At 47.5% G+C, this 20562-nt stretch overlaps 1 protein-coding gene across 2 annotated transcripts in view; it reads right to left on the bottom strand.

Annotated features, from left to right (window-relative positions):
* Positions 1–1003: 1003 nt before the first annotated feature.
* The window catches only part of PER1 (period circadian regulator 1), a 35325-nt gene continuing 15766 nt past the window's right edge, over positions 1004–20562 (bottom strand). Inside the window, exons 8-23 of one of the 2 annotated variants that reach the window (XM_078670789.1) lie at positions 18153–18295; positions 17390–17468; positions 16421–16527; positions 16151–16304; positions 15041–15149; positions 14757–14888; positions 14510–14618; positions 13918–14074; positions 13615–13742; positions 12450–12650; positions 7891–8139; positions 6924–7738; positions 6503–6683; positions 5536–5731; positions 4629–4779; positions 1004–2253 (exon numbers count right to left, since the gene is read on the bottom strand). In XM_078670789.1, the coding sequence (XP_078526915.1) occupies positions 2023–2253; positions 4629–4779; positions 5536–5731; positions 6503–6683; positions 6924–7738; positions 7891–8139; positions 12450–12650; positions 13615–13742; positions 13918–14074; positions 14510–14618; positions 14757–14888; positions 15041–15149; positions 16151–16304; positions 16421–16527; positions 17390–17468; positions 18153–18295 (3142 nt within the window). In that variant the 3' untranslated portion in view covers positions 1004–2022. The remainder of the gene's footprint in view (positions 2254–4628; positions 4780–5535; positions 5732–6502; positions 6684–6923; positions 7739–7890; positions 8140–12449; positions 12651–13614; positions 13743–13917; positions 14075–14509; positions 14619–14756; positions 14889–15040; positions 15150–16150; positions 16305–16420; positions 16528–17389; positions 17469–18152; positions 18296–20562) is intronic. The other variant, XM_078670790.1, reaches the window with a different exon arrangement.

Genomic DNA, 20562 nt, shown 5'->3' with positions numbered 1-20562 from the left:
ACTTCAGTAATTACACGGTACATCTTTTGTAGTCTGTAAGCACTATTTTCTTTAATGAGTTTCTCCTACTGCAGGCACAACATGCTTTCCTGCAACATTCAGTGCGCCATGAGTGCTTTAACTTTCTGAGCAGCCTGGGACAATGACGGCTGCTTCTTTGAATAGGTATCACATTTACAAGAGTTTGAGCTATTGGCATTGTACATGACAATACCTTTTATGTTATGTGTTAATTAGCAAAACAGATAAATAAAAGGCATTGTCATTTACAATGCCAATAGCTTAAACTCTCGCAAATGTAAGACCTATTGCATTGCACATGCTTGTTTGAATTTACAATACTGATTATCTATTTGTGGTTGCCTCTCTACTTGTATATAATCTATTTTTATGTTTGGTCAAAAAGCAGCTGACCATTGAGGTGGGCAACTTGCAATTACAGTACATTATATGTGACAATTTCAGGTAGTGTGGCTTTATAATCCCGGGCTGCATCCTGGACCTCATAACATGCAATGGTAGCCAATCCTCAGCCTCTTCAGACGCAGCACTGGTCACCTCCCCCATTCTCCCAATATACAGTGTCGTAGTTTTATGGCCCCCAAGTGTGGTGAAGACCACTCTATGTATCTACGGGGATCTTTGTATTGTGAACCAACATAGAGAGCAGCAGAGTGCTGAACATGGGAGACAGCCCAGAGATACAATTCAGGATTATTTACAATGTGGCATAATATGCATACTCAGTGAATCCACTGTATCACAACACTTGTGCCCCAAAGGAAACAGTATCAAAGGCCCTCAAATATTGCAAAGATTGATACCATTAGGATTCTCTTATGCTCCTGTAGTCACTCCCCCAGTCCCACTCACACACTGCTTCAGTTACAGCTCCTGCCAACACTGGCACAGACCTCAGACGGAAGGGAACAAATCGAAATCCTGGATTAGGACAACAATTTTTTAAGAGTTAGGCAAAAGAGCCTTAGTAAATGACAGAACAGCCACTGAAAAATTGGTTTTTAATAAATACATTAAAACATTACCAAAAATCGTAAAAAAATTCCTCTTGTTGGGGTGCTAGCGATGTCCTCTGTATATCTGACGGTTGGGGCACCAGACGACGGGTGCGCAGCTGTTGTTTTGTTTCATCTGAAGGCAGCTTTTGTTCGTTCCTCCACACACTTGGCGAACGTCTGCGTGTCAACCAGCTCTGGGCCCATTTTTAAATACCCCCCTCCCCCAATCATGGACAAGCAATCCCCTCATCATAAAAATAGATCTGTATACCACATATTCACAAGTATTTACACACACCTGCCATCTTCATGCTCGCACACGCGTGCATGCACATGAGGACAGCATCTACACGACACTGCAACATGCCTTCTACTGATCTCAGGCCAGTTAAAGGGAAAAGGTATTGATCCCTTAATGAAATGTTGAGGTACAAGTAAGGAATCAGCGAAAGGCAAACCACGCTTCAGTTCATTCGACTACAATCAAGCGTCCTCCTGCCATTTGAATGCCCATTAGAGACACCTGCATTTCTGAGACAATCGCAGCTGCTTCTCCCTGGTCGACGATGTCAACACAGTGTGAGGAGGGAAGAAGCACTTGTCCTTCTCCTATTCATGAAATGGTCCCCAGAAAGGCTGCTGTTCTGGACTCAAGCACTGGCGTCTCCTCAAACAACCCTGAGATGTCCACGAGAATCCCTCCCGCCTAAGGTTCTCCATTTGTCTTCCCTTTAGTAAATGTGTCCCAACTTCGGTACATGGAATGATGGTCTGGGACGACGCATCAGTGTCCAACACAACGTGTGTGGGATCACCCGAGTGGGCAAGCTCCCTCGGGGGACAGAACCCCCTGTTGCTTTCACTGTTCTGCCCATGTTAGACAAGGTTGTCCTATTTGTCTCTGTTGTCCCATTCATAGTTCCCACACTCCGAGGAACCAACGAAGGCAGTCGCTGCGTCTAGTATGACGTTTTGATGCTTCAGCAACTAGACGTTTACATGCTCAGGAGTTACCCGGCTGGTGCTGGTGCTGCTGTTGGACCTGCGGCGGCCGCGCCTGACCTTCATTATTCTTCTGACCAGCCTCTTCTTCCTCCATAGGAACCTCTGAGGTGGGTGGAAACGTAGAGCTTTGGGAACCCGCACAGCCTCCCTCCTCCATGGCCTCCAGCATCATCGTCATATCGATGTCGATGTCATAGTCACAAGGGCCGCTGTCACAATCACCACAGGCCTGAAAGGGGGAGAGAGAAGGTAGATGGACAGTCATTACCACTTTTCAAGACCAAGGACTACACAGACCAGCATGCCCGCCAAACAGCTGTCAGGGCAACCAGATGTTTTCTGTAGTCGTGATGACCGATTCGCATTATCTTTGCAACAATCAGAATCGTTAACCTTAAGCCTTTCTATCTTCAGAAACAACGCAACATGAGAGAGGGTCATTACGCCACAATCATTACAAGCGACAGATGGGCCTCCCGCGCTATCGTGATTATGAATATTACTGAGGATCATTTCTGGATTATCAGTAATAATGAAGAAAGAGACATTACTCGTTTATGACAGGAAGCGCTAATGGGAGAGGATGTTGAGTGTACCATTGGCAGTGCCTCAAAGGGCTGATGCCTATCAGGATTACACATTATCAGTACTATAAGGAACAACATCTGCAACAGGTTTTACACAAAAACAAGAGTGATGCACAATTAAAAAGAAGGCAATGTTAGTACTAAATCCTAGCTCTCGCATTACAAAGCCTATTTCTAGGCCAACAGTATATTAGGGCTAACTATCTCATCCGCCCCTGCAGGCACCTTTGAAACCATCTGTTGAGCCTCGATGGGATTGAACACCTGATTAATAGACTGGCCACTCATTGGGGGCGGGGGGGGCTGGTTTGTTGGGGCCTGACTTCTGCTCCTCATCAGATGGTACATTTCTGCTGCCCAGCCAAGATTGCGGCCCTCCACTGTGCCCTAGCAAAAGCATCTCAGAAGGGGGGTATGGCCAAGCAGGAGAAACCGCAAGAAGTACCTGCATTCACGACCAAATGTGCTGGTGCTGCACAACTTAACTCAACAATCCGTTTTACAAAGCTCGGGCAGGGGAAGAAAGATTGAAGAGCACGAGAGACTGAGCGCTGGAGAGACTGGCCAGAGAGGTTACAGACTGGGGTTAGAGAGAACCCCTGAGACACTTTTAATGTAAGACTAAGGGGCTCATTAGGATGGCGGACGGACTTGCGTCCGTCCTCCACCCTAGAGTAGGAGGGACCGTCCGCATGGGCTGCGGCGGTCCCTCCGTGCAAATTAGGATGTGACCGCCACCCTGGCGGTCACATCCTGGATATTTAACATTGCGGCGGGTGCAGCTTCAAGCTGCACCCGCCGCAATGTTAAAAAAGCATACATTGCATATGTATGCAGCAAGCAGCAGGCACCGCGCGGTGCCTGCCGCTTGCTGCATACATATGCAGGGGGGTACCATAGGTACCCCCCATGTGCACCCCCCACCCCCCCCCTTCACCCAGGGGGCCCGCAACGGGCCCCCGCAGTGAAGCTCCGTATGCTTTTACACGGCGGAATATCCGCCGTGTAAAAGCATTTCTTTCTGTGCATCCTAATATGGTGGACGGTGTCTGAGAGACACCGTCACCATATTACAGCTTTTCCGCCGCGGTTGTAAGCCAACCGCGGCGGAAAAGCTGCGGACGGAAACCAGGACCCACCAGCCATCCTAATGTGGCGGTGGGTCTTTGGTGGGTCCGCTGCGGTTTTTCGGCATCCTCCGGGCCGGCGGTGGATTCCGCCGGCCCAGAGGATGCGGAAAAACCGCCAACCTAATGAGCCCCTAAGAGTGATCATCACCTGGCCTGGTGTTTCCCATGAATGATAGTATACTCTGAGGGAGTAAAGCCCTTAGTAGTTAGTAGTGCCATTGCAGGGCAGCAGTGTCACTTATCTCTATAACTCATCTCTGCGAGCAAAACAGATATGAGGCAAAAATATCACCCACTCATCAATTCAAAATAGGACAGCTTTGCATCAAAGCTCCATTACATTTTGCTTCAAACTAGTACAGATGAAATGTCCATCTCTCTCATTTGTCCCAAACAGCTAGGTCGACTCTGTCTCGCAAGCAAGCCTATCTGCTGTCTCACTCATTATTACGGCGCAAGACAGCCGTGCATTCAAAGCTCCCTTGCTCCTTACTCCAGAGCAGGACGGCCACTCCTCACAGCGCCTTGGATATTCATTCTGGGGTAGGATTACCTGCTTCATCGCCCCCTCCCACTCTTAGCACCAGGGTACTAGTACCCCGCCTCAGTGCTCCTCACTCAAATAACTCCAGAGCAGAAAAGATCTTCCTCTCAACTTACTCTCTTTGCACTGGAATGGGAAATCCTTAAACCATAACTCTTTCTGTTGGAAAATGTCAGCCCACCCTCCCAGCTCCAGCACACTTCCCTCAGATTAGAGGGGCCCTGTCTGACACGTCCATCACTCTTTACTATAGCTTGTGGGATCCCTGAAGGCACAGCTCTGTCACTCTTTTCTGTGGGGCAGACACGGGCTCCTTTCCCCTGAATCAGACGCTGGCACTCACCGCGATGTCAATGGCCTTGGGTAGGGTCCCCTTCTTCATCCACGGGTGCACCTCTGCCAGCTCTCTCTTCTGATCCTCAGTGAACCTGGGTTGATACCTGTGCATCTGCTTCAGCTTCTCTCGGTCTTCCTGCAGCACCTTGTCCATGTCCCTGAGTTCAAAGAAGAAGAATTTGAACTGCATTCCTTGTACAACTCATATCCTGATCTCAGATCATCCATCCAAAATTGTCATCTTTATCCGCATCAATTAACTATATACGAGGAGAGTGACACCAACTAAGGACACCCCCATGAGGCAAAATCATTGATGCCAATCAAAAGCACTGAAATCCCTGGCTCTCCCTGGTTACTATCATTATTCACTGCTTTTCACCACCCATGATCGTTTTCTCACACTCCTCCTCCCTTTCACTCATGAAAGTTGTCACTGACTCTGGTCACTCACAATTTTTTTAAAGCGCTCTCAAGAACAACTCTGGCGGAAAGGTCATCATTCATATTTTGATAAAAATATGAACGCTCGACCAAAAATCTGAGAACTTTATCACAAATGCTAAATCTCAGCTTCCCAGCATTTCTATCACTCCCTTCTATTTCCCAAGTTCCTCCCTCCATCTTTGCTTAGAAATGTGTTTTTAGCATCCTGTGTCCCCCCATTCCTGTACCTGTTCCTGTGTCTGGACTGCTGAGAGTCAATGGTGTAATATATTGCTGGCATGTGCTTTGCAGCTGTAGCTTGGAGATACAGACTGTTGGAAGTAGGAGTGAGCCCTGACAGGACCCATCTGCTGTTGCTGTAACCTAAGGCCCTAACATGAACTGAAGAACTTGCCTCCAACCTAAGTGGCTCCAAACTCTTGTATAAAAACCCTGCTCTCCAATGACAGCAGTCTTCAGGTACTCACCTTGTGGGGATCTGGTAAGACATCATGACTTTCTCATCGGCGTTGGCCATCAGCAGCCAGATGGGATCCTGCATGACGTACTTGATGAGCATCCTCTCGTCCTCCTTCATTGCGCCCGCCTTTTTCTTGGCACTGTGGTCGTTCTCTGACGAGTCAATGCTCCCGAAGTATTTGCTGGTGTTACTGCTGCTGCTCCCTAAAGGAGGAAAAGATGGAGGGGGAAAAGTGTTATCAGAGGATGAAGATAGGTATTTTCACAGGGATCAATAAACACTTAGATTTGAACCAATCTAAGCAGGCACAAATGAGGACATTTGTGGTGCTAAGAAAGAATAGTTTTACCACTAGTAATCACTAGTTTATCACTAGTAACATCATTTAGTGTTGGCTGGTTTATGTCATTTCCTGTTTCTGGTCCACTGCTGGCTCTGTTCTAGCCTGTGTTGATTCCTTTCTAACCTCCTTGATGGTGCACTGTTCAAAAGGGCTATTCCCAAGCGGAACAAATCAAAATAAGTATGACGCAATTTGCTATATCCAACGCTTCCTGATACAGTCAATGAAATTAAAGAGGAGTTAACTTGTGACTGATCCTACAAATTGGTAGCCAGGGGTAGTTAGATTTGTAGCACTTCTTAACATGAGCCAATCAGTTTGCACTATTTCAAGAGTAGGACTTCTTAAGCTGAGCCAGTCTGTTTGTTCAAATTCATTGGTGACAACTCAGAAAATGGGCAAATTAGAAATTCTGTTCTCAATGTCCACATCTCAATTATGGGTGCTTCTGTTTCAGAGATGTCAAATTCTTTGATCTCTTTCCCAACAAATTTGTTATGTTATATGTATTTGTAGAGTGCACTATCACTCACAAGGACATCCTATTCCTGCAGTATGAACCATAACACCTGTTTGTGATATGGCAGCTGGAAACAGGTGGGAATTTTGTTATGACCGTCATTCAACTTACTAGTGCCAGACGCGGAAGTGCTGCCCCCATTGGAACCGGATCCAAGGGACCCGGAAGCGGCAGAACCACTGCCGGATGCAGCAGATCCAGTCCCGGAACGAGAGTCTTCCTGGAGCAAGAGGTCAAGGAGGTCGCTGGAGCTGGAGAGTGCGTCGTTATTGGAGGATTCCTGGGCCTCCACCTACATAGGTACATAAAGAAATGCCATGTTACATCACAGGATTCCAAAAGACCATGAGCAATAGTCAAGCAGGAAAAGACGCGGCAGACAAGTGGACACCAAAAAAAATGAAAAAAAGAGGGGAAAAATGTAAAGAAAAAAAGGAGGGGATGCTTGGAGACTGGGGAATAATAAAGGTGGGTAAAGGCACTGAGATAGGTTGTAGAGTGGACACGTATTGATAAAGTAAAGAGTTCTCACCATGCAGGCCTCTGTCTGATTGACTTCATTTCCTGTTCCCGGCCCAGTGCAGGCGCCGTTCCAGTCAGTGTTGCTCCCTGTCCCACCTCCTTGATTACTGGCACCGCCACCGTCTAGCCGGTCAGAAGACTTGGGCGTCTCCTCCATCTGCAGCAGGTTGAGCTGTAGCGGGGAACTACAGCGTGACTCGAAGAGTGGAGACTCGGATCCATCGGGCTGGCTCATAGAGTGTGGTGTGGAAGAGCGGGATGCCGGGTGCACTGCCTCTGTGGGAGCCGACATTGGGCTACTCTGTGGCTGTACTGGAGGTGGCGGTGGCTGTGTGAAAGGAAACATTGGGCCCCCAAAGGAGCTCTGGGTAGAAAAGAATGGCTGGGGCATGGTGCTGTTTATCTGCGGAAACATGTAGTTGGGCAGCACCAAGGCCACCATGGGCGTTACCATTGGTGCAGGATACTGCGGTGGTGCTATTGGGTAGCGCATGCCAGCGGAGTTCTGGGTGCTGCCAAATGTCCCCTGGTTGGGCTCGGAAACAGGGGGCATAGAGGTGCGAGTAGGGAACACAGGGATGGAGTAGCCAGGCATTACGGTAGGATAAGGCATGTTAGGCAGGCTAGCCTGCGATGTTCCAGAGGGGGGCCAGGACGAGCTGGCCAATCCTGCTGCTTGATGCTGAGTGTTGTTGGGTAGAGACGCTGTACTGTCAGATTGCTTCTGGTGCTTGATCCGCTTTGGTTTCGACTTCCCACTCTTTCCCCGACGACTGCTGCCTGGGCCTCCATTTCCAGAAGAATTGTGACGGGAGCCTCTGTGTCCTAAAGAAGGGAAATGTGAAAGGAATTAAAATATTGAGTTACCACAATTCTTGATACCCACTACTGAAAAGCCACTGTTGTCTATCCTTTCTAGCATTAATTGGGCTTACTTCCCTTGCCCTCCCAAATCTCCAATGTACCGCTGCCCTCACCTTTGTCGGCGTGCTGTCCGGAGTGTCGTGGCTCCTGGCGGCCCAGTCCGGTTGGTGGATCGAAAACATGCAACTGACTGAGGTCCTTGAAGCGGGTCAGGAATGCCTGCTCCTCCTTTTGTGTGTGAATGGACAGCACCTCCTTGGTCAGCCCAACCTTGCGGTATTGGTCTTTATCCTGGGCTACACTCGGGGTGGGCGGTGCAGAGGGCACTGGGGTGCTGGGCGTCTCCTCCATCATGACGATATCTAGAAGGACAGTAAGTGAAACAAGAGCAGTATGAGAACCAGAGGGCACGGGTGAAGGTGAAACACTGGCAACAGAATCCAAGACATTAAGGCTGAGGTAAACAGAAAGACGGTAGAGAAATTCTCATCTTGTCCCAGTGCACTGAGTGGTCTGATCCACCTTACAGGAACCATCTAACCAACAGGAATCATGGAAACCCAGCCTCCGTGTGCATGGGAGTCTGTCTCAGTCTGATGGGAGCTGCACGGTAGCCAATACCTACAACCACCTACAACCACTCCCCGGAATCAGATATAGTGCACAATGTTTTGAGGGGGCATGTGTGTAATTAGTTTTATATGTGTGTATGGTGCGCCTGTGTAATGTGGCTGTCTTTCTATAAGTATCATTGCATTAAAAACTGTGAGAGAAGAGTCTAGTGTCTGTAGTATTCATAAAAGGGCAATCTAAACATACATTCAGATGCTAATGTCACTTGCTTCAAAGAGATTTAGGGCACAGAAGAAAATAACTTCCTTCATGAACACAGGGTAAATCTTTCAGAGATTAAAGTGTGCTTTAAAACATTTGCTGCCTTATTTCCTATTTCTGTAGCAGTTTTCTTTTCAGGCTTTCCGGTTGCTAGTCACCAAGAACAAGGACAGAAATCATGACCTGACTAGGAGCCCAAACAAGTTTTTGAAACTGGGAGGGATAGAAAAAGGACTCCTTCTACGAGCATGATTAGGAATGATTATCCAAGGAGAGAGGAGGCAGAATAGGAGACTATCCCTTTGGGAAGGACATCAAAAATTACTTTTTTATAACAACAAGGGACCCCAATTAGTCTGCTCGGGACCTCGGGGAACAATTTTCTAAAACAACAGTGGTCCCATGCAAGGATAAGATGCAGTAACAATAAATATAGACGCGAATCCAATCTATATTTTAGAGTGACATGTCCAGCCGGACAGAGGTCATTCAAGTTTACTCAATAAACAAGTATCCAGCATATAACAAGAATACCTTCCACAATGCCCCTGTGAGGTACACAAGCCTGTGCCCAACACTAGCGGGGTAAGTACAGGTGAAGAAGTGGTAGTGAAAGTTTAAAGGCAAAACAACGTTTTTCTGCTTACACATTCAATGCACAGAAAATATCAAGTTGGACCATTACATTAATTTCACAATCAAATATGTTTGTATATGGTGCATGAGCAAGTCGACGGCGTTTCGGTTCCCTTAAAGAATAATTAGAACCATCATCAGGACAAAAACAAATTATTTGCCTTATAGCACTAAACCTCAAATTGCCGAGGCAGTACAAAGTTTGGCCCATGCGAGTCGATGCTCAGTATGGTCCGGTACAGCATGCCTCGAATGAAGGCTGCCAAGGTCCGTGTTACTCAGTCGCAACCGGACGGCGCCAGGGTAAGCCTGAATCGGCGTTCATGGAAGTATTCCCTTTATTGAGTAAACTTGAATGACCTCTGTCCGGCTGGACATGTCACTCTAAAATATAGATTGGATTCGCGTCTATATTTATTGTTACTGCATCTTATCCTTGCATGGGACCACTGTTGTTTTAGAAAATCAAAAATTACAACACTCTTCTCTGGACTCCTCATATGTTTCTTGCCAGAAACAGTAAAGCACCATTTGCCGGCTGTTTCTGAAGAACAAGACTGAAGTGTGTTCTTCGTCCCACCAAATGATGACGCAGGCAAAAGCGAGAGGCCTTTCAAATGAAGAAACTATGACACTTCTGCAGAGCAGGGCTAACCCGAAGATCTCCTGCAAGAGCAGAAATAGTATATTTACTATGATGTGTTAGGTTCACAAGTTCATCAGTGGTTCAATGGCTCAGAACATTTTTGAACTCTGTCACTGGCATAAAACCTCTCTCAAAAAACAATGCAATTCCAGTAGCTGCAAATAATTTTGGAAACTTCGGTCTCTTTCATCATTAATTCTGCCCTTGCTTTTAGGGACATGAGTTAGATGTATATATTTGCTGCCAACAGTCTTCCTAAATAGATGTCTGGGTACACACTGTACATGTTTAAGTGTGTATTTAACTCTGTGTGTGCGTTTGTGCCCTGGGCTCTACTCTCTTGTTCTAGCTCCTTGAGCCACATCCACCACATGTCATGAATAATACTGGCAGCTCCCAAAGGACAAGACAAACCCCCAGCAAACACCAAGACCACACTCCCACTCCCAGCACAGGCCCATATTACCATCATGCAAAAACTTCTAACTCCCCACAAAGACAGGGGAGAAAAGAAGTAGAGAAGAAGTGGGAGACAGATAAAGCGGTAGAGTGAAAATAAAACAGCGCTGAGAGAAACAAAACCAAAAGGCGAGTAAGTGGAGCATAACTGCGATGGGAGGGGGATGGTCAGGAAGAAGTGAGGAGAAAGAGGAAGGGAAAGGGGAGCAACTGGGAGGAGTAGAGAGACAGAGTGAGACATTGAGTTAGAGTACAGAAAAGGTGAAAGAGTGGGATGAAAGATTAGGAGAGCAAACAGAAGGGTGGAATGCAAAAGAGGAAGGCATGGGAGCAAAAAGCTATGGAGAGCTAATGAAAAGGACAACTAGGCGCCAGCTGGTCCCATGGAAGACACTGCACATTCATTGCCACTGGCAAAGCAAAGAACAAGTATCATCCTTGTGACGGGTGGCACTTTCAGAATGGAGAGGATGGAGGTTCAGAGAAAAAGGTGGCCTCAGAGAACAAATGGGGGTGCAAGGTACCATAACCACCCGACTCCTTCCCTCCCCTTTTTGTGTGTGTCCTCCAGTTCACACCAGAAAACCACACTACCACGGGTCGCGCCTGACACCAAGGGGTGAACGAAAGCCTGCGAGTAGGCCAATGAGCAAAGGGCAGGACCTTCCATACATTCTCAAACCGCGGATGAGACCGGTGCCTGTAAAAACAAAACACTGCTCTTCAGACAGGGGCAAATGGAGAGAGACCGAAGCAGCAATGAGCACTGCCCAGCCTGGACATTGTCTGGTGCTGATACGCTAATCTTCAGAAACACCTGTAGGAATATCCAAGCAAGGCACAGAACAGGGACTGCAAAAACACAGCATCTGTCCAAGAAACGAAGACTGCTTACTGAAAATAATATACGCTCCCACACATTCACACATGTACACCACACAAACAGAGGCACTTGCTTGTAAGGCCCTGGAGGACTTCCTCCCCAGCTGGGCACCAAGTTAAACTCTTCTTGTGAAGATATACAGGGCTATATGTGGGTCTAGCACCCTGAACTTCTGACATCCAGAATCTACCAGCTAGGCATCAGCAGCATAAGGTGCAGGATCCATATACTGGCCTTGGTGGGCAGAATTTGAATTGGGGGCCCATATCTTTAAAGTATGTGCCTCTTCTGGCATAATGGAGCAAGAGCCTCTGAAAAAGTACTAGGGGGCAGAGGATATTCAGAGTGCCATCGTGTTCCAAAGCAATAAACATGGACAAAAATGGTCTAAAATATAGACGTCTTCAGCGTAGAAGGGCTCTTCGAAAATGAAATGGGTTAAAACTGCATCTTGAGATGATGTGAAACTTCACAAATTATTAGCGCCCTTTATCAATGATTTTAAAAGGTAGGAACTGAATAGAAGGCCTGTAGCCTAAAAATGGATGCCTTATAAATCAAATCAGTTGAGGTGTAAAGCTAGTCCTTAAAAGTATGGAAAAGCCAATCAATAAAGAGAACACTGAGACTTAAAATGTAGGGCACATAAATCAGGGATTTGCCGGGCACCAATGGAAATATTTTGTATGGGGGGTTACGATTTTAAGTAGAAGATGCAGAGCTTCTATGCCAACCTTAAAGCTAGTCTCAGCTCCAAAATGGAGGTGTGCCGAGAGGCACAGAAGTCTTCAAAAGTGGCATCAGAAGAAGCACATTTAATGGGGACATCTGGTGGATGATGGCACAACAGATCAAGATAATAGTATCAAACAAAACCACATTCTGGAATGCCTATTGTTGGAGACTGTTAGTGATGTAGTATTGGGGAATTAATTCTGTATTTTTCTCCTCATTGGATTGCCCACTTGAATAATTGATCCGAGCGAAGCACCAGCCGTTAAGCGCTAGAGACGTTCTTTAAAGCCGAGAGAATTTCAGCAGTCTCCATGTGCTTCCGTCGAACCCACTTTCCGCAATCGAAAGGAGATCCATGACCGCGAACACATTCTTTCTTCCATAGAGGACCTGGTTTCTTTGCCCTCTCCATCATGTCTTCTACCCGCTCCTCCCCAATTTCCCACCCCAGTAAACAAGGCCAAAGGAGAAGGAAGTACCCGATTCGGGGGGCTTCTTGTCTCCCACGTGGACGATGGTACTGCTGAAGCTACACTGACTGGTGATGGAGACCACACTCTCGGCTTTACTGGGCAGGGCCAGCGGTGTGAGCGGAGCTCCCACCACTGCCGCGCCTGACGTCTTGGGCTCCTGTCGTTTGGAAGGGCTATCCGTGGTGGCCAATACCTCCTTGGCGGAATCTGTTCAGAGAGATAAATACCAGTTAGTGTAGAGCGGGTGGAGGGGTGGATGGATATGTTCAAAGATGTTCTCCTGCTCAACCTGGTTCCGCTGACTTCTTTCTCCAACCCACCCCTCCCTGGCCCGACGTCTACACACACTGGGTTGATAGCGGTTACGCAACTGTGTGCTGTACCCTCCAGTTCTTCCCAAGTATGGCTTCATAGTCCTCAAAACGTGGTGGTGATGAGATCAGGTGCATTGGAATAGGGATGGGATCCTCAGATTGTACCAAGAGACAAGAGTGACTCTGGGAGAAAACAAAAACCCCAAGGCTGAGAGCATAGGGCCTGGCCTTGAACCTCAATAAGGGCTGGTGGTCAATGGACCACAAAAAAGAATTGAGGCACCAGAATTGTTTGCAGTGCAAAAAGCTGTTCAATAAACCACATATGCTGCCAGGCGTTGAGATCCATGCTGCTTCATCAATGCAGGCTTGGTGGGATGCGGGGAAAGTGATAAAGGAAGAAGGCTGACCCGCCTTTTCTCCATAAGATAAGTGGATAATATAGGATTTGGGGCGAGGCTGGGGGGCTGCTGGGAGATGGACCATATCTGAACAAAGAAAGAAGGCTGGTCGCAGGAACGAAGTCCAGCAAGTCATTACGATGGAGCAGGAATGGTCTGGTTGTGGGTCCCACGGGCATGGATGAAGGTGGCATTGGGCGAACAGAACATAACCTTCCAAGAAACATCTTTCTCCTGCCTCCCACCCCATACCAATACCCGTGACCCCATACCACAACGTGGGCTGTCTTAAGGCAGTGGTTGAATGTACACATGCATACCCAGAACAATCACCGCTAAGCAAATTGCGAAGGAAATGCAGATCCATTTACTATCCAGCCATTCATAAACAATGGAATGAAGATGTATGTAAATGGGCGAGGGGTGGGGGAGAGAGGTGCATCTGCAGCGGGTTACCTTTCTTGACACCAGCAGCCTTCCTGCCTGCCTTCTGCTTGTCATCATCTGAGGCAGAGGATGTTGTGTAGGAAGACGAGCCACACTTCCTCTTCACTGTACAAGGGATGTTGCAGCTCTCTAGGTATCTGGATTAAGAAGGAGGGAAATAAAGAGGGGTGATGGTAAGACAGCAGGTCAAGATCAAATATAACAGCTCCTATGAGTTCCCGTAAAAGAAAACCTCACACGGAGATACCCTAACAAACTGCATCACGCAATACCCTACTCTACCCACACACTAAAGGCAACTCAGCAACTCACCGAATGATGCTGTCCAAGCAGTTAATCTGTTGATAGGAATAGTTTGAAGGCTCTTTTCTTAGCGATTCCTCAGAGGTCACGGCTTTCCCAAGGCTTACGGCAGTCTCCTTCCGACCTGGAATCGAATAGGACATGAAAGGCTTCGGTGGCGACAACACTGTGAACACAAACAGGAGATTCCATTGCACACATTGGCAAAAGTCAAATGCACATCTCAGGAGCAGTAGCTGGACAGGTGGACTACTACAACCCTAGCACATGGGGGCCTAAAGTCAGGTCCGGGCTTTGACACAGACCTACAAGACCCAAGAGGGCAAACTGAGAGGTGGCAAAGACCAGCTTCATACAGCCAAATGTTAACAGTAGGTGTAAAATGAAAAAACTTCTCAAAATGAAAGAAACTTTGCTAAGAGATGGCACTTGCAAGTCCATTACTCAACTTTGCCTTGAACATGACTTGTTGAGTGAGGGTGCCCCCTCCATTCCCACGGGACAGTAAAATATTTCTCTGTCCCATTGACTCTTCAGCATTGAAATACCCTCAGTTTAGGCTCAATCTTAGTAAGTACAGCATTAAATAATAGAGCCTTACCTGGCACCTGCGGGATCTGGGGAGCCAAGTTCAGCCGGGAGTCAATAAAGATCTGTTGCCCCTGGTGTTTCACCATGTGCACGTCCTGGTAGAACTGCTGGAAGGCCATCTGTACAGAAGGGGGCAGAGCGAGGTTAGTATTCGTGAAGGGCACACTGTGACCCCCACGCAGAGAACTGAGCAAGGGGACATCAAGTTGAGAAATGGACAGGGGGCACAAGAATTCTGTGACTGGTTGCAGACTTACTGGTTTGAGGGCCTTCAGATCCTCCACGGGGAGCCCGTTGCCATCGCTGGAGGAGGCGTTGCTGCGAAGATGCTCATGCGACGCGTTGCTGCCTCCACTGCCGTTGCCCATGGTGTTGGTGCTGTGCACAGGCTGAAAAGAGCAAGGGACAGGCTGTCAGGGCCAGATCACAGGCAAAACCTCACATTTATGATATGCGAGAGGCACTTAGAAGGAGTGATGGGTTGAACCGCTCTGAAAGGCGCCCAAGTCCACCCCCTCATGTTACCCAGAGCTGAACTCACCTGCAGCAGGATACGGTGAATTTGCTCCGAAAGCTCCTGGACATCGGGGTCTAGAGGCTTCATCTCGGACCCCTTGGGCGCGGTGAAGACATCTTCGTTGAGGGGGCCTCTGTGAAAGGAAGAAGAAGGGCATGGAAGGCAGTCAGTGTTTGAGTTATCTTTACTACAAAAGGCTCACCTCCATCATTGACGGGGGTGACTTTAAGCATGAAATTAGACACTCAGTATGAAAAGGAAAGAACATCAGTGTAGACAGGCGACAACCCTCAGAAGAGAGTCTAGGGAGGAGATCCTCAGAAAGCGAGAAGGGAGACTTTAAAAGTTAAAGAGTAACCCTAAGAATGGAGAATCAAGACCATCAGCATGAATATAGGTGAGACCCTCGGAAGGGAGATGGCGACCTTCGCCATAAAGGGAGAGGAGCCTCAAAATGTAGAATTGTGACATTTAGCTTGGAGAGTGGTGACCTTCAGAAGATACAGGGCAACCTTCAAATGGTAGAGGGGCAACTTTCAAGTGGAAGACGGGCAACTTTCAAGCAAGAGAGGGGCAACCTTTAAGTGGGAGAAGGGCAACAAACATGCTGGAAGAAGGGCAACCTACAGCAGAGAGAAGGAAAACCCATAGTCATGAGGGGGTCAACCCACTGACAAGAGAGAAGCAACCCACAGTATCATGGTAACCCACAGACGAAAGTGGCAACCCATAGAATACAGGATACCCACATTAAAGAGAGGGGGAACCTACGGCCGGGATAAGGGCCATATGCAGCATGAAGAGGGGAGACCATCACCAAACAGGGGCAGGAAGAACAACCTTCAGTAGAAGGGAATGACCTTAAACAGAAAGGGAGTGGCATTCAAATACAGAAATGATCAACCTTCAGTAGGGAGAGGTAAATCAACACTGGGCCACCTAAAACATGTGGGGACTTTATTTTTAAATGGGATGGCAACACCTAACAGAGAGAAGGCCGCCTCAGGTGATGTTGCTTCACATCTGAAGAGACTGTCCCACTTTTGTGACTATGCCATCAAAGTTTTCCTGCCCCTTCCACTTTCTGTCCCATCCCGTAACTTCCAAAAAAAGAACGATTATTGGGTTACTCACGTGCGCACTTTATGCCGACCCAGGATGAAGGACACCTTGCGGCTCCATGGATTGACGAAACTGGACCAGCTGGTGTCAATAGTGACGTATTCGCCGTTGCGGGCACAGAAGCGGATAGGCGAGTGGTCAAAGGGCTGACCTGCATACTGCAAGACTGCACATGGAGAGGAAGGTCACAGGTCAGAGAACTGAAGAAGAGTCCCTTCCCTTACTTTGAAACACTCCACCTTTTCTCAAATTGCCTCACCCCAACATTTGAACCAGACTTACTTTTCTTGTGAATGGCCAGCATGAGTGGTCGGTCTTCTGGATGAACGAAGAAAAGTACGGGCATGCCGATGAGGTCCTGTGGGAGGTATCCAAGCAGAGGAACAGCCCTAGAGGACAACAGGACACCATGCGTGTGAGAAACAACAAAGCCAGCATAAGCAGGTCACTCAGTACGTCCTTGCACCAGCCCCATTATAAACTCCTGCTTAAGGCGCAAACCAGAGGACAAAGTGCACTGGAAATGCAGATCGTGCCTGCAATGGCATAATCCGACACAAATGAAAAAAATGGCACACAGCACAGAAACCAAAAAGACACCTCTATTTATAGACACCCTGCCCCCACACCAAGATCACTCTATTGTTGTTCTCATCACTGCCTACTTACACCCATGCTTCTCAAATTTCACCAACAAGACTGCCTCATGTTCCCAGGGTTCCCATCATTCTCCCTAGATGGTACTTCTGATGAAAGCTTTCACTTCCTATATCCTCCCAAGACTACAAACACCCATCACCCCATATAGACTGACACTCCCACCCATGGCTCTCACCTGTCTGTAGAATGCCCCTGTCAACACATACGTGGGACGTGGGGGGCAACCACCTCTCACCTACAGGCTACCCACTATAGGCAGAACCTACCTACTGTCCCACCACAGGCCCACCAAACTAAGATGACATTTCTAGCAATGACCACCTCTTACGTTCTGCACAACCAGGGAACATACTCTTCTTTTTCCTGCACTGTGAATCCTGATTGCACTAAGCGCTTGTCTCACCAGGCTTGCAATACACACAATTTACTCATGTAGTATCCAAGCACTGCTCGAGACACCCCTCCTCTGTGTCCCCTAGCACTGTAGCGGCTTCACGCCATACTATGTGCAGTAAGCCTCACGGTGCATGGAGCGTTTGGGGTTGCACCTAGCTGAAACCACGTGCACAGCCAATAACCTATGAAACTCACCTCTCGTCCACCTCTTGGAACATGCAGCTTGGGGTGTGTCTGGTGGTAAAGATCCTTTTATCAGCTGGAATTCTGGGAGCTGCAAAGAAAGAGAACATGAATTCCACTGTCATACATGGCACCCCTACATGCTTCATTGATTGTTGCCCTGGGCAGAGTGTGGGTGGTACGACAACAAGCCAGTGCTCTCTGCAATTACACAAAATACTTTGCTGATACAGCAAGCCCATACATTAGCTATCCCAGACCCTATCAGCTAAACCCCTGTGCCACAGAGCTATCCTCAGATTACACAGACTAACACTATCAGAGTTTAGGCTAACCCATAGGTAACCCAGATGTTACTAAGAACCTGAGAAAGCACTGCTATTCGGACAGACAAAAAGTGCTACGCAGTGAAATAGTCAATACTTTATTCAAGTACCAGATATCTATCACGCCATAACATATCAGCCTGGTAACAGATTTTACAGAATCAAACACAAGCACCAGATACATCCCAAAGCTACTCCTGTTTACATCTAGCCTGATACACTCACTTCACAACCTATTGTCTATTGCCCTATCCTTGAACCATTCTTCAGTCTAACCAAATGCAGCATGATCGAACACTTGGTTGGTCCTCGAACATCTATATTCAACCACTCTCTGCCCCTCTGCCCCTTTAGCCCCTCCCAGCTGCTAGTCCTGTTCTTCCAACCCCTCAGAGGTGCCCGCCGCTGGGCCTATCTATCACATCAGGTGCTAGAGCGTCTGCACTCACCTTCATAGCCAGAATGGACTCTCTCAGCAATGAGCAGGCAGCACGGCTGTCCCTCGGCGTTGTCCGAGTCACGCACCTTCGTGAGGTACGGTGTAAGGCGGAAGGGATAGTAGCGCAGTTCGTGCTCGCGACCCCGACCTCCGCTGTGAAACAGACACCTGCAATAAGACCAGAGGCCACAGGAGACCAGGGCTGCCAGCAGGGGAGCAGTAGAACAGCAGAGGTGCTCAGACCATGGGAGGCACGGGACTGGTTCTCAAGTCATTGACCCGCCCGATGACAACCCCACAGTGGCCCCACCTGCCGCCCACACCCCGTCAATGACTACTGCTGCTACCAGAGCTGGTGGGAGAGACACCTGGTCAGAGGCGCCAACCCCCCCAGCACTTGGAAGCTCACTTTAGTATGATACCTCTATAGAAACTCAGACATTACAAACTGCAATAAGATAAACACACCCCACCGACACTCAGCAGTTCCCAAGCCCGAAGTCTCCTCAGCACCAAGCACAGGGCAGCCCGCTTCCAAGCATTGTGCAAAGCATTGTTAGACACTGATGCAGCCATTGCCAGCAGCTCAGGTGTTCGTTCACCGGCACTGGCTCTGAAACCACCATTGCGGCAGGCCTGCTGTGTTTCCCCACCTCCTGCACTGACTTTCGCTCTCCTGATATGCAAGTGGCCTTTAACTTTAGCATCTTTTGGCTCAGGCTAAGTGGTAGACAATAGTAGAGAATATATTCAAAGTTCTACCAAGGGAGAGGAAACTGCATTATCAACAGTATTGCTCATCGCTAGCATGTGCAGTATCCAGCCTTGGCTGCATCACAGCCATAAACAATCTCCTTGTCAGTTTTTCCTCATCTCAGTCCTTACTGGGTGAGATGCCAATCTTGGTGAAAGAAATGATTTTCACCAATAAAAAAAAACACCAAGATAGCCGACTTCCTATTCCTGCCATTGCTATAAACAGAGGAAGTCGTCACATTAAAGATTTTGGAAAGTACCAAGCAAAAATTAACATTCTAAGTAAACTTTTTTGGTTGTCTCCACTACATGGTTTCTGCCAAGACATAAGTGATTCATTATATGTTTATAATGAAACTACACTAAGCAGGTTTTAGCAGCATTGGCCCAGCTTATTCTCAGGAATATGGACCCGGAGAAGGGGACCTCAGTAATGGGAGAGCGAGTCCTTAGGATGAGAGAATGTTAGCAGATGTATCCTGCGATTCCCAGGGTGTGGCTGCTGCTTCTTCTTGTGCTAGGCTTGCAGGAATAAGACACCGCTGGACATCTCTGATAAGGCGTCAGCTAGCAGTTTGGAGCTAGAGATATTGCCATACATGAAAGTCTCTGTCCACCAGTGCATGTGACCGAATGAGGATTCTTGATGGTTAATCCCATCCAGGGTGGGTTTACTTTTGACTAACAGTTTCAACACTGCCTAGTGAATGAGTCGCAATATGAGCCTTTAGGAAATCAGAAGTAGAAAAGTTGGCTCCATTGGCCTTCAGGTTGTTAAGGGCTTATTTTCAGAGATGCCCAGTGATTCACTGCCCTGTGCCACCATGGGATCTTTCTTTGGTGTTGATAGCTTTGCAATTCAGGCTTTTGAACCACAAGGATTATTAGATCTCAGGTTTCTTTCCCATAAGGTTCCTTTTCTGGCTACCACTTGTTCAGGTCGGTGAATTGGGGAATGAGGGGCATTGCTTTGTCTTGACTCTTTTCTTAGTTTCTTTACAGGCAAGGTTATCTTGAAACTGAAACCTTCTTTAGTGACCAAAGTTCCATATGACTTCCATCTATCCCTAGATCTGGTTGTTTTATCTTTGCCTCTTTGTTCTGGTTGAGTATTATCTCGCCCAGTTAGAACTGGGATCAGGAAGATGGTTAAGGAGGTAATTGATGCCTTGGTCAATTGCCGGTAATCTTCATTACTGCTAACTAGTTCAGATGTTCCTTGTCACAGTCCTGCATGAATGGGGGTGGAGTGAACTTGAAAGGTTTGTTTTTTAATCTGATTTTTTGCTTGGTACTTTACAGAAAGTTTAGTATGACTATTTCCTCTGGTTATAGTACTGGCAGGACAAGCTGGTTGGCCATCTTGGTGGTATTTTTTTATTGGGAGCGATGGTAAAATCCTTTCCTAGCCACATAAATTGCAGTTCATCCAGTAAGGACTGAGATGAGAAAGACCTGAATTCGGAGTAATGTGGATGTTCGGACGCGTGACATAAAAGGCTATAAGGACATTTTTGGGACTGATTCACAAAGAGATGTCTAGAAGTACTTTTTAAAGAGTACTTTTGTAGTACTCTTACAGGCCTTTGTGAGTCAGCCCCAAAACACCTTAAATGAGACTGAAGTAGGGAGATCTGGCTGATAGTCATGTACAATTAGTGGAT

This window comes from Lissotriton helveticus, chromosome 12 (assembly GCF_964261635.1).
Source record: "Lissotriton helveticus chromosome 12, aLisHel1.1, whole genome shotgun sequence".
NCBI classification, from domain to species: domain Eukaryota; kingdom Metazoa; phylum Chordata; class Amphibia; order Caudata; family Salamandridae; genus Lissotriton; species Lissotriton helveticus.
Note: the sequence above shows the minus strand (reverse complement) of the source record. Positions and strands in the feature narration are given on the sequence as shown.